This window comes from Helianthus annuus, chromosome 14 (assembly GCF_002127325.2).
Source record: "Helianthus annuus cultivar XRQ/B chromosome 14, HanXRQr2.0-SUNRISE, whole genome shotgun sequence".
In the NCBI taxonomy this organism is placed as follows: Eukaryota; Viridiplantae; Streptophyta; class Magnoliopsida; order Asterales; family Asteraceae; genus Helianthus; species Helianthus annuus.
In genome coordinates this window covers 119,866,932-119,884,582 of record NC_035446.2, presented here as the reverse complement: position 1 = coordinate 119,884,582, position 17,651 = coordinate 119,866,932, and the positions used below count along the sequence as shown (strand labels likewise).

The 17,651-nt window shown below is 37.5% G+C and overlaps 1 protein-coding gene across 1 annotated transcript; it reads right to left on the bottom strand.

Annotated features, from left to right (window-relative positions):
* Positions 1 to 207: 207 nt before the first annotated feature.
* On the bottom strand, positions 208 to 1,666 carry LOC110909191 (2-oxoglutarate-dependent dioxygenase DAO). Its single transcript, XM_022154219.2, has 3 exons — positions 1,283 to 1,666; positions 686 to 1,007; positions 208 to 592 (listed from the first exon to the last, which is right to left on the bottom strand). Exons 1-3 carry the CDS (start codon positions 1,621 to 1,623, stop codon positions 344 to 346), a joined length of 912 nt encoding a protein of 303 aa, XP_022009911.1. The 5' UTR covers positions 1,624 to 1,666; the 3' UTR covers positions 208 to 343.
* Between the last annotated feature and the right edge of the window lie 15,985 nt (positions 1,667 to 17,651).

The window sequence follows — 17,651 nt, the reverse complement described above, 5'->3', positions numbered from 1 at the left end:
AAAATTCTAACACAAAAAAATGGACCCCAATGAAAAAAAAATCCTGAATCCGTCACTATCGTTAAGGTGGCTAGTGGTAAGTGTTAATTCCCCTACTAGGTTTTGTGTTGGAATTCATTTTTCATTGGTTTTGTAACTTTAATCCTCTTGAAAGAAGTACCGTTCGACCATATACAATTTGTTAGTACCGTTCGACCATATACAATTTGTTAGTAAAGTATTAGTAGGGTCCCGTGAGTTTTCCGAAAAGAAGTTCTCACAATTAAAGAAACGTGGGATACATAATACGATTTATAGATAGCATGTAAAATCCATTGCATCCATTGCCCCATTGTTCTCACCTCTAGGAGCTTAGTGTGTGCAAGAGTGCCAAAGCTTCACCTGCATGCAACTTAGTTGAAAACCTCATTTTCCTGTAATCTTCATAAGTGGTAGGAACGAAGACGCGAGGATTGTCATCATCCACAAGTTCCGATAGCGGTTCTAGTATCTCTTCTGGTCCCAAAAGGAACGATGCAATAGACACTCGTGTATTTGCATCTTTGCATTGCACCCTATGCTTCACATTGCAAAATCTCCCATTGCTCCACACCTTTAATCATAATCAAAAACCATTAACTCAAAGAAGAAGAAAAAAAATACAAGACGCCTAAAAAATCCCAAAAAAAAGTGGTTTGAGACGCACTGTTGCCATGTCACCGAGGTTAACAAGAAGGGTGCCTGGCCATGGATCCACGGGGACGAAGTCCCCGGACTTGTTCTTAACTTCTAGACCGCCAACGCCTTCATCGTCTTGGAGGATAGTGAGGAAACCGGAGTCCGTGTGCATCGGGCCACCGGTGGTTCCAACACTTTGAGGGCTGAAATGGTATTTATTTAACCTAGCACGACATGTCCAATTCTCAAATCCAATATTTTCACTTTTCACCCCTAAAGATTCAGCTAATTTCTTTCCAATATCCACAATAAGCCCATGAACAGCTTCAGCATATCTCATAATCGTATCTCTGTTAGGAGAAAAAAACAAAAACAACTGATTAAAATAGTTCGTTGCTCGTTCGAAATCGGCTCGGTTTTTAAACGATAGTTTTGAAGAAGTATTAGACATTTTTGATGAAAAAGTAAATCCGATCAGTTTTATTGAATAATAAAACGAGCTGGCTCAGCTTGGCTGGTTTATAACGAGATTCTCATCGGTAACCAGTTTCACCGACAGATTTCTCGAAACGGTCAGTTGGTGTACCTACGTGACGGTACACCAACTGACAGTTTATTCAGATACCTTTGATGAGGTGAGGCATCCAATTGCGCACAAAAACCGTCAACGCCACTGCATGATGTCATGTCGTGTAAACCAAGCGCCTCATACAGCGGAATTTTGGGCGAGGGAGCTACATACCCTCCACCCGCGATGACATCGATGTTTCTCCGCTTGATCTCCACAGGTAGATCAAAGAGTGCTATGACCACTGTCTTCATCTCTATCATTAGAGTCTCTGGAAGGGCTTGTTGGTAATTGAGCAGCCTAAAACAGCCCCAGTCTTCACATGCAGCGATCAATTTGGATGATTGATTTGGGAAATCTTGTAGATCGATCACCGGGATATTGCATTTGGTAGACATTTTGTGTTGGTAAGTTTTCGTTTGCCTGTTGCCGAGAAGCAATGTAAGTTTTTTGGGTTTCAAATAAAATAAAGGAGTTAAATGTCATTTTGGGCCCTGTGGTTTGCCATTTTATCAGTTTAGTCCAAATGTTTTATTTTTCTTCTGTGGGTTCAAAAAGGTTTTGCCGTAGCCATTTTAGTCCACTGAGTTAATTTCATCCATTTTTTCTGTTAACCAGATGGGCAATTCGATCATTTTATATGTAATTCTGTTAACTAGAAAGGCAATTCGGTCATATAAAATGACCGAATCGCCCTTTCCGTTAACAGAAATAATGGATGAAGTTAACCCAGTGGACTAAAATGGCAACAGTGAAACCTTTTTAAACTCACAGGCAAAAAATGAAACCTTTAAACTAAACTGACAAAATGACTTAAACCACATGGACTAAAATGGCATTTAATTTAACTCTAAAATAAAGAGAAGGAAAACAACAAAACCACTCTCTGTCAAGACACGTGAGCAGATTTAGTTTTATATTTTTTGTTGAAGGATAAATTTTTGTGTTAAAAAACTAAACATTTTAATACTTGATTTGAAATAAAAAAAAAAATTTTAACTTTTTCTGCAAATTCTAATAATTTATATTTCTATAGTGGGCATCAACCAATGAGTTAAGAATATCCCTCTATTATACTTTGTTAAAATTGTAGGATAGCTTCTTTATCAAGAAGTGACATGCCTATTGATTATGAGTTGGAATACATGCTTTCAGGTGTCATGTTAAAGTTAATATATTTAAAAAATGTTTAAGCCACCTAATTGATTTCAATAAATGTCATATGAATTGTTAACACGCTTAATGATTGTATGAATGTTAAAGAGACTTTTTATAAGCCATAAAGGTCGCACTATCGCATAGTAGGCCGTTGTTTGCAGGCAAGGTAACTAAGTCTCCTTGTTAAGACAAATAAGTCCTCATGTGTATAGTAAGTTTCCATGTTATTTATTGTTAAAGGAGTTAATTACTGTTTTCGTCCCCGTGGTTTGTAAAAAAATCACTATTTCAGTCCATTAGTTTAAAAATTGCGATTTCAGTCCCTGTGGTTTCACTTTCGTAACCATTTCAGTCCCTGTATTTAACAGAATAAATGGATTGAAATGGTTACGAAATTGAAACCACAGGAACTGAAATAGTGAGTTTTGACAAACCACAGGGACAAAAACAGTAATTAACTCTTGTTAAAGGTATGCTTGCATTCAACAATATGGTCAGCTATGTGTTTTATACTGTTTTGTCTTCAATTGAATAACTAGTCAAAATACAATTGAATAACTAGGCAAAATACAGGGACTAGAGTTGTTAATATGTGAAAGTTTATTAACTAATCCATGGTTAGTTAGGAGTTAGGGATAAAAAGAGAGAAGAACAGGTTGTAGAGTAATTCAACTAATTTGAGTTTTTATTCTTTTCGTTTTACAATTCGTTGATACTTGATGAATAAACAACAATAGTTGATGAGTGATTTGTGTGTTTCTTCTTAATTTTTCTTGTGTTTTTACAATAAGTTGTATCAGAGCCACAGTGGGGGCTCGATCGAGAGAAATTAAGGTTCGATTAGGGTTTTAATTGAAAGAAGAAGATCAATGATGGTTTCTACGAAGTTTGAGTTGGAGAAATTCGATATGAAGAAAGACTTTGGGTTATGATGGTTGAAGATACGAGCATTGCTTGTTTATCAGGGAGTTGTAGATGCACTCGCCGGAGAAGCTAATTTGCTGATTGATCTCACAAATAAAGAAAGACATTCTTGAGAAAGCACACAGTGCTATTATTCTAAGCCTTGGTGGTAGGATTCTTAGAGAGGTTTCAAAAGAGACATCAGCCTTCGGAATTTAATCAAATTGGAGCGCCTTTACATGACCAAATCTCTAGCTAATGGTCTCTACCTCAAGAGGAGGTTGAGGTTATACACCTTTCAAATGACAACAGGAAAGACCAGTGGGTGGTGGTCTATTAGCAAAGTTAAACCCTTTAAACACATGGGTTTGAGAGGGGGTCTTGGGTTCAAGTCCCACAAACGACAGGGATAAAAAAAATCATCGTTCAAAAAAAATGACAACATGAAAGACCATAAAACATCACGAAGACCACACTATGAATTCAATAAACTAGTTATGGATCTTGAAAACATAGAAGTCACGATTGATGATGAAGATCAGGCAATTCTTTTCTTAATTTCTCTTCCTCAAAGCTTTGAGCACTTTGTTGATACTATGATGCATGGAAGAGACACTTTGACAATGGAGGGAAAAATTGCTACTCTAAATTCAAAAGAACTCAAGAAAAGGTCTAATGTCAAGGAAGAATTTGGTGATGGTTTGGTTGTAAGAGAGAGATTTGAGCAAAGAAGTAACAAATTCAAAAGTAACACTTTAAGATCTAAGTTAAAGATGAAGAGGAGGTGTTATATCTACAAATCTAATAAACAATCTGAAAAGAGAATTACCTAAAAGAAGAAAAGGAAGGAAGAGTCAAGTTATTGCGGAAACCAACCTAGTTCCTCACTTAAAGGATCTCGTGAGTGCTACGATGGTTGTTGATGTACTAAGGGGCTGTTTGGCTAAGCTTTTCAAAATGACTTATTTGCTTATTTGTTTTTCTGAAAAGCAAATAAGTCAATAAGCTGTTTTGAAAAGTTTTAAAATGGAGCTTTTCAAAATGACTTATTTGCTTATTTGCTTTTCAGAAGGCAAATAAGCAAATAAGTCATTTTGAAAAGCTTAGCCAAACAGCCCCTAAGAGTCTCAACAGGGATTATCAAGGGAGAGTGGATAATAGATTCTAGATGTTCTTATCATATGACTCCATGAAGAGAGTTCTTTGAAGATTTAAAGATAGAGAAATTTGGAAGTGTTTAATTAGGTGATAGCAATCCATATTCAATAGAAGGATATGGTACTGTTAGATTAAAACTTGAAGGAGACTCTTGTAACGCCTCGCTTTTGTAACTTTCCTTATTTAGAAAGTTTGTCGTGTATTTCTATTTCTGGAAACTTGTAATCTCTTGTAATCGTATTTCGTTTCAGATCATTGTAATCACAGATTTTGATCGTAATAAAACTTGATCATTTTATGTGGATTACTCTTTGATTATTCATACTTGCTGCACGTTCAATTTATATACATACTTGTTACATATTCAATCTTTCGCGCAAACTCGTACTTATCATACCTACAATTCGTCTTAAATACGTGATTTCAATACTTATTATTTGTTTAAATACTTAATTATATCACAATACTTAAACTATACTTTTATATATATTTACTACTTAATTATATGTTATTTATACAAAATTATACCATAAAATATGCTAAAAACAAATACTGGGAAATATTTTTGTAAACAAAAATGAAACTTCCTCCAAATGATAGTCCCCGCGACACGCGCACGCATCACCCTCCCCTTCTGCGATGCGCGGCAGGTCTCAATCTGCAGCCAGCTCTTTAATCTGCGCGCATTGGTCCATTTTGTGCTTCTAACTCTCACCTAATTTGCTTTAAAGCACCATTAACTTTTAACCTAACTCCCCCACTATAAATACAACACTTCTAACCCTCATTTTCACTTTCCAAACTCCATAATCACTCTCAAATCCTCTCAAGAACACTCCAAAAATTCTGATTTTTGGGCAGAAAGTTTCAAGAATTTCAAGTGAGTTCTAGCTCGCTTCTTTACCTATTTCTTCTTTGTTTCTTCTTCCATCTTACTTGGATAACCTCTAGGAAGGTTTTCACAAGTTTGCCATGGCAAACTAAGGTGAAACATCACCATATTTGAGGTCAAAAGTGAGATTTAATTTTTGTTTTGTACAATGTTCATGTATCTTCTATTTCTTTGCTAAAACTTGGTGAAATCTTGTACCCACCAAGCTCACAACTTAGCCTATAGTTGTGGGTTTGTGTTGAGGTTGAGTTCCATTGTGACAACCCTCATGATTTCATGTATCCGTACGATTTATTAATGTTAATTAAAGTGCTTGATGACTGTGTTGAATTACTTAACTGTTCTATGATTACTGCATCATACTTACATGTGCTTGTTAATGTACTAGTCTTGTACAGAAAAATTGACTAAATGGTCCTGAATGTTTTCCTAAGTGTTAGGAATTAAAAGTGTCACAAAAAGATATATAAAAGACACTTTAAGGAATAATTAAACACTTTAACGAAACGGTATCTAACCGAACAACCGAACATTACCCGGAACACTAAATTTTTGTCAAAAACATTGTTTCATTATTTCTTGGCTTGTCGTGATCCCCGAACACTCTAACACCCACTAAAATATCTAGTAACTAAATACAATAACTAGATACTTGGAATTGGATTACAAGGAAACTACATTGGTTCAAATTTTACAATTTGACCCCCCCCCCAAATCCGAATTTGGTCACCAAGGGACCCACCCAATCTCCACACCTTACCTCAAGATTTTAATTCAATTTTATAATGGATCTTGCTTGATTGCTTAAACAAAATATGGAGTAGGAAGATTTATAAGTATGGAGGCCTAGATCACAACATCATTTCATATCTTTCAACCTCACTCATCTCTCTCACTCAAACTCTCTCTCTCCTCTCAGCCCTTACTAGAACCGCCACCACCACCACTCTATCACCATCATCTTCATCCATTTCTAAGCTTCATTCATGTATTAGAAGGTGTATTGTGAAGATGGAAACTTGAGGAACTTCAAGGAGCTTTCATACATTGCTTTCACCATCATTTTCTCCATCTTTTTACTAGAGATTCATCCCTAGCCTTTGTGCTAGTAGTAAGTCCTTGTCAAACCCTTGTTCATCTTGGTTTTGTAGTTAAAAGTTGTAGTAGGATGATTATGTTTAAAACACTAAAGAACAAGAACTAAGAAGATGAACATGAAGCTTTACATAAAAGTTTACATAAGGTTGAAACATGAAGATTACATGATGAAATGTTGTAGTAGGATATTGTAGTGAACATGTTGTTGATTGTATGATGATTTTTGGTTATGTGGTGTTAATCACCATATGGATCTTGTTAAACGATGTTTAGAAATATGATTTAACAAAGCTAGGAAGATGATTATGTGAAACATAAAATAATCATCTCCTAGTTAAATATGAACTTGATAAAAATATTCTTTCTTGAAGAATAAATAAACAAAGTAAGTTGGTGATCATGTGGATCCGGGTTTTACAAAAGGCTTCTCTAAATAAACCAAGTTCAAGAATCGATTTTAAAAAGATTATGACATTTACATACACTTACACCATTTTTGGGAATGAAATAAGTGTAGAAATGTTTTATTTACAAGAAGAGTTCAAGAGTTTAAATTTTTGTAAAAATTATTTACAAGTTGTAAACACTAAATACTTTCAAGAAAATGATTTTTAAAGAAGTAAACACGCTTTGGAAGGTAACTAAGTCCAATAAAATCATTACCAAGTTACTACGCGTTTTCGAAATGTACCAAGTTCATGATTGGTGTGTAACACATATATTTTTGCTCTTGGTAATGTAAAGATTGACTGTTGATGATTGTTGAATGAACTTTTGAAAAAGAAAATGATATGCTAGTAAGCATGGACACCTCCATTTACAAAGGAAACTCTGGCAACATTTTCTACAAATCCCAACACTTAGAAAATATTTTTCCAAACAAGTGTTACAAGTATACTTTATAACTTGTGTTTTGAATATAAACTTCGCCATAATTTTTGTAACAAGATACGAGTGTCGGAGGTTGATTTTCTTAAATAAAAATGGAAAAATATATTTAGAATATATATTTTAATACTAAAACGCTTGTGTGATTATTTGCTTATGTTGTGAACTAGTTATATTATTTAGGGCAAAATAATGTAACTTAGCGATATAACTTGGCATTTGAATTGTGTGGTATGTGATAGAAGTAATGAGTAGATAAACCGTACGTGGGATACGTGTTATGCATGACAAATTGATTGTTATCTGTACTTTATTAGGACGTGCTTGATTTCTGATTATTAGAGTAACTAATCTAACCGAGCAAACCAAGGTAAGTTCACACACTTTCTATAAGGCATGGGATTCCCGGTGGTTTGGGAATGGGTTAAAGAATTAAAACGATACCTACATGTCCTCCTTGGGTAGGATATGTACGGCCATCCTCCTTGGGTAGGATGCCAATATTAATCATGCGTACTCTCCTTGGGTAGAATACGTACGTTCGTCCTCCTTGGGTAGGACAACAACCTTAAAACTTACTAGACAAAACTCTATCATGAAGTCCCTCATTTTATATCGACTTAATCGCCGAGGCCAATGGCGAGCGGGTCATTAGTTAATAGCGCTATTAGGTTTAACAAACCTCACACCGTGCCAGTCGGACGGGCATGTACAAATGGACTATGGCAAACTATCAGTGATGATAGACACTGATGTAGGGCACAACTTATTTGCGTTAGTAGTCGATATGGTACGGTCTAGTGGTTCACATGGGGAAGCCCCCACTGATCATGGATATGGTTTGGGTAATAAAGAATGAACTGGTTAATCATACTTTCAACTACGGGGTAACCCCCACGGCAATTACGCCAACGAAAGACAAACCACGTTTTCAGAAACAACTTAAAACTAAACAACTAAACGTGAACTCACTCAACTTTGTTGTTGACTCGTTGTTACATGCCTTACAGGTCGTTAGACGCTTATGGAGCTTGCACGAGGAGGAGGTTGTTGTGGAATACGGGTTGTTATGTCCCGTGCTAAACATTTAATCCTTATGAACTTATTAAACCTACGTTTTGGACTTTAAACTTATGAACTATGAACTTTTGTTTTGGACTTACGTTTTATGCTTCCGCTGTTAACTTAAAGTCGATTTACTTTCTTATGGTCACCAATCGTATTGTGGTTGGCTTTATATACTTAATTACGTAGTTCAATATGATTGGTGGCTCGATCCTGGTCATGTCACGCCTCCAAGCGGTGATACTCCGCATGGTGGATTTTGGGGGTGTGACATCCATCAAGTTTTGAGTCAAAACTTTTTACTTTAAGTTCATGCATGTCATAATCCAAGTGTTGAAAACAATCATGATTCGTCATCTTCCATATGGTTAAACTTGTGACTTGTAAAAGTGTAAACCGTGGGAGCTTTCGCTTTCCAATCTAGTTCCACTACCTCACTTGTAAACCTTGTGTGTGAACACTCAAGTAGCTTTCTAGTATCAAAGTAACATAACCTCGTCTAGCCTCCAACACTTAGTTAATTCTTTCCATGTTGTGGTGGTTCACCCTGGTTAGGATTTACTTGGCTACTTGAGAATGTAATAGTTAGTTTTATTTCTTGTTATCACATACAGCTTAGTGTCAAAAATGAGTATTTAGAATAGATAATACTTTTATGCATATATACCCTTTGTACTTTAAATTCCAATCTGAATCTTCCGTTTAGTTTAATTTCGTTACTCACGCACCTTCGTTTACCACATGTAGGGTGACCTCGGTGTTCCATCCTCCAACTCTCAAACTCTTCACGGGATTCCAAAGGAAAGCTTTGCAAAACCGTGAGTACACTCAAACATCCTTTTTTTCATTTTACACTTTGGGTGCAGTGTGTTTACTAGTAAACCTACACAGTTACACTTAGACTTTATTCAAATGCACAAACAATCCAATACATGCATACATACGTTATACTTGATTCGTTATTCTGGATTTATTTTTTTGTGATAAACTTGTCATTAACTTCGTACGAGCCTACCCTTAACATGTATAGCGCTATAGGAGTAACGCACCGCCCGTATTCTTGAGGTCATGTTAAGTCTATTAATATTGCGGTAATCTTTGGGTTGACTTGAATATTCACATGCCAGTTTTACGTTAATCTTGATAACTTAGTTTGCCATTTGGATTCGTTTAAATCTTTTATACTTACGCTATGTATTAAACTTGTGTACTCGCCAATGCCTTGTGTGTTGAACTATACTTTTAAACATGTTGCACGTTGATGATGATGATCTTGATGAAATCTAGTAGGGACAACTTTAGAAACACATATCGAAATACTAGATTTGTTATCATATTTACATTAAACTTTGTTGTACTTTGAATTTCCAATGTTGTACTTTGATTTCTTTTGATGTACTTAACAATTATTATATATGAATGAAATTGGTTTTGAATTAAATATTGTCACAACAGTGTTATGATGCAATGAACAATCTCGTTCGTCTCACTCGAAGTTTCCGCTATCAGTTGGGGTGTGACAACTCTGGATCCATCCTCTCTTATGTGAGGTATATTCCAAAATTGACTAGAAATTCGATTTCCTTAGGTAAATTTGAGAAGGTAGGGTATCATGTTACTTTGAGAAATGGGAAGGCCATGTTTTATGATTGTGTCGTCAGGAACCAGAAAAGATAATAACATTTACATACCAGATACTAATGTAATCAGGTGTCTTTTGCAACATTAGAGTAGAATGGTGTTATTTCTAGTATGGCATAGAAGGTTAGAACACATTAGTAGTGAAGGGCTTATTGAGTTAAATAAGCAACATGTGTTTAAAGATTATAAACATATAGAAACATATTTATGTGAGCATTGTGTACTTGGGAAGGCTCATAGGGTAAAGTTTGGGAAAGTGGTGCATTTAACTAAGGGAATATTAGACTATGTACATGCAGATCTTTGGGTCCAGCCAAAATTGAGCCATTGGGTAAGGCTAGATATTTCTTGTTTACAGTTGATGACTTTTTCAATAAGAGTGATGGTTAGTTCGTTATTGAAGAGCAAGGTATAAAAAGAAAGAAGAACGGGTTGTAGAGTAGTTTGACCGGCGTCGAAAGTTCCGGACAAAGATAAAGAGGAAGTGACCTAATTACCTCAAATTAGATGGCTAGTGGCAAGAAGGGTGTCGAATCTACTAAGGGTTTGTGCTTGGTGATCTAAATTAAGTTGATTAAAATGTTTATGAAGTTTGCAATTGTTTTTCCAGTAAAAGTATTTTTAAGGTGAGAATCAAACAAGACTCTCGTTTGTTCTAAAAGAATGATGAGAATTGCAATTAGATTAATGACTAACACAATGGTGATTAATAAATAAATAAAGAAGATCACACCCGGATTTTGAAGTTATGAGCATTCAAGAACAAATCACACAAAAGGTTTGCATTTAAAGTAAAGTAATTGGTGTTAAATGGATTTGACAGTTTGACTTTCTAGATGTAGGCATGATGTGTGTCGGTGTGTATATAATTTTGATGTATATTTAAGCCCTTTTTACACTTTTAGCCAAGTTTTAAATTTATAAAACACGATACTCACTAACACTAAACACACATATGGGCAAGTGCACCCATCGTAGACGTAGTATAGTGTTGGTAAGATACCGAGGTCGTCCAAGGACACAAGAGCTTTTAATACCGGTTTATCCTCAACGTCTAATCAAATCAAAAAGTTATAAAAATGTTTTAAACTAAGAAAAATAAAAACTAACTAAATGCTGAAAATAAAAATAAAATAAAAACAGATAGACAAGATGAATCACTTGGATCCGACACGTGTATTAGTATAACCTTTGATTATTTTTGCACTTTTGCACTTGTTTAAGAGATTATCTTAGTTATTGTAGTAGGCCCCTCTTTTGAAGGTGACGTTACCCTCAACCCAGTAGTTTGAGTCAGCAAGGATACAATCCTAAAGGGTCGGATTATTGAAAGATAATGAATTAAGTTATTAACGCAAATTGTGGTAGGCCCCGCTTCTGGCGGTGACGTTACCCTCGGCTAAGTAGTCTGAGTCAGCAGGGATACAGTCCTAAATAACCGGGTTATAGTATTAATAGTAGTTAACTTATGAGGGGGTCAAAGAGTTTGGATCCCCGCCATCCAATACTTATGGGTATTGAAGGAGATCCTACTAAATTTGACCCAGGTCCCAAGCAGGACCTCTAAACGCTGAACAAGGGCAAGACCCTTACCAAACCGTTACCTTAGCCCCCGACCAGGTAGCCAACATACCTCCATATAGACCGTGGAGATATGAATGGTGAAAATCTTTTATTTTATATAGACAGTAAAATAACGCCAAACACCACGGACAAACGATAAGGAAAGATCACCTTCAATATAAGTAACTAGTTATTAAAGTCATTAATACAAAACCAAATAAAAAGTGCAAAAGATTAAAAATAAAAAGTATTATACTAAACACTTGTCTTCACCAAGTGATGTAAGAGACTTAGGCAAACATGGCCTTGATTGTCAAGAACTCTTACGATCAATCTTGGATCCCGAGACGACTCACACACTCTATGATGGACAATGGATGATGGTGGTGGATGATGGTATTATGGTGGTGGTGGGTGGTGGATGAAGTGTGAGAGAGGTGGTGTGCCAAGGGATGAGAGAGAATGAAGCCAAGCTCCTCTATTTATAGGCTGAACAGAAGGCTGGACACGGCCCCGTGTCCGCTGGACACGGCCCCGTGCCCGCCTGACACTCTCTCTCCTCATTAATTGTAATTGCGAATTACAATTAATGCGCCTGCTGTACTTTCACCACGCCCCCGTGCTCGCTGGACACGGCCCCGTGGTGGGCAATGGAAGCTTCTACTGGTTTGTCTTTTCTGCTGCTTCCTGGGCACGCCCCCGTGTTCGCTGGACACGGGGCGTGTTCAGACTCTGTTTCTTCCTTTTTGCTTTGGGAGGTGCCGTTGAGGGTCCGGGCAGTCTACTTTTGTTCCTTTTCTTGTATTTATGGTAGAATTAGTGGTCTTTTTGCTTCTTTTGTGATTTTGAGCTCATTTCATCCTGAAAATACAAAAGGAAGACAAAAACACTCTTTTTCCAACATTAGTACTTAAAAAGGGTTAGTTTTATGCCTTAATTGATGTGTTTTATATGTTGCATTTTACACACATCAAATACCCCCACACTTGAACTTTTGCTTGTCCTCAAGCAAAACTCTTTAAATGTGGCTTACACTCCCAAATGGAATAGGTAGAAGAGAAGTTTTTTAGCTTGTCCTAGAGTGTCGGGAATCCAAGGTTTTTATAGGCTTTATTTTTATTTATTTACAATCCTATTCGTTATGATTTATTTTGAACTTTTCATAAGATAAATTACTTATTTGGGCATAGCATGCCTTATTAAAATTCCATTTATATACAAGTTCACATACCTCACGGGAGATCACTCAACACTCGGCCGAAGGTGTATATTTTAGTGAATCACTCGAGAGCGGCATGGAACTTACGTCTTTCCATAGGCTTGCCAAGCAATCAATCCTCCTCCTTTTTAACTTTTTACCTTTGTAAATATCAAGAGGACTTTTTGGGTGAAGGCTTGGGTTTAAAGGTGGGTGGTTGGTTAGTGGTTAGTAAAAAGGGCGAAAATCGTAACAAGCGTCGGTTTTCGTGAAGTACCTTATTTTTAGTGACTTTTTATTTTGAAGTATTTCTCCAAACAAGCTTTTATAGCTTTTGTTTGTTTTTGACTTCATCATCATTTTTTTTTTTCGTCACATAAAAAAATGAGTTTACGAAAAAGCGAACTTGTTACTAAAAAAAAAATAAATAAAAAGGTTTTTTGGTGGGTAAAAAGGGTTTTGGGGTAATGAAATGAAAGGTTTAGGCTCAAAGGGGCTATCTAGGGGGATTTTGGGTAGGTAAAAAAAATTGAAAAATAATGGTTTTGAAAGAAAAATGGTTAGTCCTAATGCCTCCATCATTTACTTACTTGGGCTTAAGTTGGTAAGGACCGGGAATGTATCGTCGTGGCAAGTTCTAGATTTGTAAGGACCGAGCGGCTATTCACACAAGAAACGAAAAATGAGCATTTAATCTAAATATGTGTATTTTTATGCTCAATAAAGGCTCAAAACTCACTTTTGTGGGAATGGGTTTTTAATGTGACCAAGCATATATAATCGAATTTTAAACTAGACTTGTTATGCCGTTTCATAATTTTCTTATGTTGGTTCCTTTTTTTATCACGACGCTATTGGTTGTAAACTTGTAAAAATATAACCTTTTTAGAACTTGTTATTCCCAACTTAAACTAAGACAAGTAAAAAAAAATGAAAAAGTTTTTGAAAAAATTTGGGGTGTTTAGCGGTTCCAATAGAGTTTTGTGTAAGGCTTGTGTTTAGGATTTTGCAAAATTTCAAGGTTTTAGCATCCCCCCCCACACTTAAATTACACATTGTCCTCAATGTGTCCAAAAATAATATTTTTGGTTGATTAGAATGTATAAAAGTATGTTAAAAAGCAAAGATTTTTGTTACTGGCATCCTGGACACGGCCCCGTGTTCACCGGGCACGGCCCCGTGGTCAAGTGCCAGTAACAAAAATTACAGAATTGAAACAGAAGCCTGGACACGGGGGCGTGTCCGCTGAACGCGGCCCGTGTCCAGTTACCTGAACTGGGTGATTTTCTGCAGGGGCTCAGCACGGGGCCGTGTTGGTTGGGCACGGCCCGTGTTGAGCCTTCTGTGATGGAGATTTTTGTCGGGTTGCTCTGTTCTTCGTGCATGGTTCCATTTTTTCTCGTTCCCTTTTTCATCCATTACCACCATGAGTGTGTTTTATTCTCAAAATAACCATCAATCATAAAAACCATCATAACATTGCAAATCATAGAGAGACATTACACTAAGTTAGCTAAATAACTAGGGGATACATAAGGATATCATAAGGGTTCTACTTATTTAAGAAAATTTCGGGAATAGCTTCCCGATGCAGTAACTCTCTTTAGCCGATGGCTCCTTGGTTGTCATTCAAAGCCATTCTTCTATCTCCCTAGGGAGGTAAAAGGTAGCCTCATTCTCTTCGGTGTCTCGAGGAGGAACGCTCACCGGGATTCCTTGCACCACCCTCGGTTGAGGTACTTGGTGCATGGCGTGCCATTCTGCTGGAATGATAACCTCGGGTGCTACATTCCACGCCCTTTGGGTTATCACCGGGACCAAAGGCGGGGAAGCGAGAAGGTTTAACCTCTGGTGCAGGAGATTTACTTCTCGTAGGCAACCCTCCAAACCTACCGTCAGATGATTAATACGATCCACCAAAGCTTCTTCTACTCCCGTCATCTCGTCTATGGCTTCCCTCAAAGCGTAAACGTAGTTTACTAGGGAATCCTCTGCCGTAGACGACCTCCTTCCATTTCGGTTATTTCTTGAAGATGTTCCGCTGTTTCTGCTGGCCATTTTCTGCGAAATAATCCGAAGATAACTAAACTTTTGCAAAACAGTACCTCGAACACGGCCCCGTGCTCAATGAGCACAGCCCCGTGTTCAGCTATCTGCAGGATTTTTGTCTAACGACATCCAGGTTTTTAAATTATTTTAATACACTTTTTTTTTGTGTTTTATGCTTAGATAATTTAAAACAAAGTTATAGAACTAACTTTAGACAAGAATCCGTGGCAAAAACTCCTACAACTTTTCATAGAAGGTTGGAATCATGGGTTTCCAAGCTTCCATGGAGGTAAGGTTTGAAAAATTTTTGGAAGAAGGAGAAATGAACAAAAGTGGAAAAGACAAGATGGTCCTTAGGAACCTTCTTTTAGCACTTACCTAGGATGGTATATGTGAAGATCCCAGGAATCTCTGCTTGGTGAAGTGGTCAAAAATGAGCAGAATTCAGGCTGCATTTAAAGAAAACGACAGCACACTGGACACGGCCCCGTGTCCGCTGGACACGGCCCCGTGTCCGCTGGACACGGCCCCGTGTGCAGAGAAAATCCTGACACATTTTGTCCGTATCCTGACAGAATCAGCAGAGAATCTTCTGAATGAACACGGGGGCGTGTTGACCGGGCACGGCCCCGTGTTGGCAGGCTGTTTTATGGAGTTTTGTTTCTTACTAAGGAGCTAATCTATATCGGGTGGCTCTTGACTTGTTGGAACAACCCCATAGTGCCTAAGATACCTTAATTGTCCTATACTAAGGCGAGAACGCAAGAGGTTGTCGGTGAGGGTAATTCCTATTTTCATTCTAGGTGGACAAGTCCAACCCTTTCCCGGGCTCTCGTTAAAGAAGGTGTATGCCGAATCGCTCAGGTCTATGTATGCATCGAACGAAGTCGATGGGGAGTCCTTCACGGCACAATCGACAAAGGGACGACTATCGTCCGCGTCTTTTCTAGGTAAGAAGGTATTTTCGGGAGCAATGAGGTTGTCGGAATGCGGTTCCAACATTTCCTCATGGTCATCATCTTGGGATGGATCTAAAAAATCCTTCCTAAGTTCTTTTGACCAATTAAGAAGTAGTTCTTCTAGTTGAAATAGCTCGTCAAGGAGCATTTCTCCTAGAATATCTGGCTGGGCGCATTCGAGGGAGAAATAGTGCTTATTTTTGCTTTCGCCCCTCTTAAGGTTACAAGGAATCGGTGGGTCTATATAGTGGGGCCTATAAGTGAGGAAAAAACATTTTAATTCCTCATGTTCGCCTCCACATATTCGACACCACAAACCATAAGAGTGCCGAAAGTAAAAAGAATTACTATCACACATGTTTGTGTCAGAAATTACCAACCGCCGGGATCTAACGGTTCTGTTTTCAGTAACTGAATCTTGGGCACGGGGGCGTGTTGAGTGGACACGGCCCCGTGTTCAGCCTACTGTCTGACTTAAAACAGGATTGCCAGTTCCAATGATTGAGCACGGGGCGTGTTCAGCAGGCACGGCCCCGTGTTGAGCTCTGCAGAAGCTAAAAATCTAAGAAAAAATCCTAAAAAATTAAAGAAAAATAAAAATATGATTAGGCCGTTGATTCCTAACTTTCTTAAAATCCTTGTGTCCCCGGCAGCGGCGCCAAAAAACTTGATGTGTGTCGGTGTGTATATAATTTTGATGTATATTTAAGCCCTTTTTACACTTTTAGCCAAGTTTTAAATTTATAAAACACGATACTCACTAACACTAAACACACATATGGGCAAGTGCACCCATCGTAGACGTAGTATAGTGTTGGTAAGATACCGAGGTCGTCCAAGGACACAAGAGCTTTTAATACCGGTTTATCCTCAACGTCTAATCAAATCAAAAAGTTAGAAAAATGTTTTAAACTAAGAAAAATAAAAACTAACTAAATGCTGAAAATAAAAATAAAATAAAAACAGATAGACAAGATGAATCACTTGGATCCGACACGTGTATTAGTATAACCTTTGATTATTTTTGCACTTTTGCACTTGTTTAAGAGATTATCTTAGTTATTGTAGTAGGCCCCTCTTTTGAAGGTGACGTTACCCTCAACCCAGTAGTTTGAGTCAGCAAGGATACAATCCTAAAGGGTCGGATTATTGAAAGATAATGAATTAAGTTATTAACGCAAATTGTGGTAGGCCCCGCTTCTGGCGGTGACGTTACCCTCGGCTAAGTAGTCTGAGTCAGCAGGGATACAGTCCTAAATAACCGGGTTATAGTATTAATAGTAGTTAACTTATGAGGGGGTCAAAGAGTTTGGATCCCCGCCATCCAATACCTATGGGTATTGAAGGAGATCCTACTAAATTTGACCCAGGTCCCAAGCAGGACCTCTAAACGCTGAACAAGGGCAAGACCCTTACCAAACCGTTCCCTTAACCCCCGACCAGGTAGCCAACATACCTCCATATAGACCGTGGAGATATGAATGGTGAAAATCTTTTATTTTATATAGACAGTAAAATAACGCCAAGACACCACGGACAAACGATAAGGAAAGATCACCTTCAACATAAGTAACTAGTTATTAAAGTCATTAATACAAAACCAAATAAAAAGTGCAAAAGATTAAAAATAAAAAGTATTATACTAAACACTTGTCTTCACCAAGTGATGTAAGAGACTTAGGCAAACATGGCCTTGATTGTCAAGAACTCTTACGATCAATCTTGGATCCCGAGATGACTCACACACTCTATGATGGACAATGGATGATGGTGGTGGATGATGGTATTATGGTGGTGGTGGGTGGTGGATGAAGTGTGAGAGAGGTGGTGTGCCAAGGGATGAGAGAGAATGAA

Excerpts from the sequence above, each read along its gene's own strand:
- LOC110909191 (XM_022154219.2), bottom strand. The coding sequence starts at position 1,623 with ATGTCTACCAAATGCAATATCCCGGTGATCGATCTACAAGATTTCCCA. Across the intron at positions 1,008-1,282 it reads GATGCCTCACCTCATCAAAG|AGATACGATTATGAGATATG; the intron begins GTATCTGAATAA and ends TTCTCCTAACAG. Across the intron at positions 593-685 it reads ACCTCGGTGACATGGCAACA|GTGTGGAGCAATGGGAGATT; the intron begins GTGCGTCTCAAA and ends TTATGATTAAAG.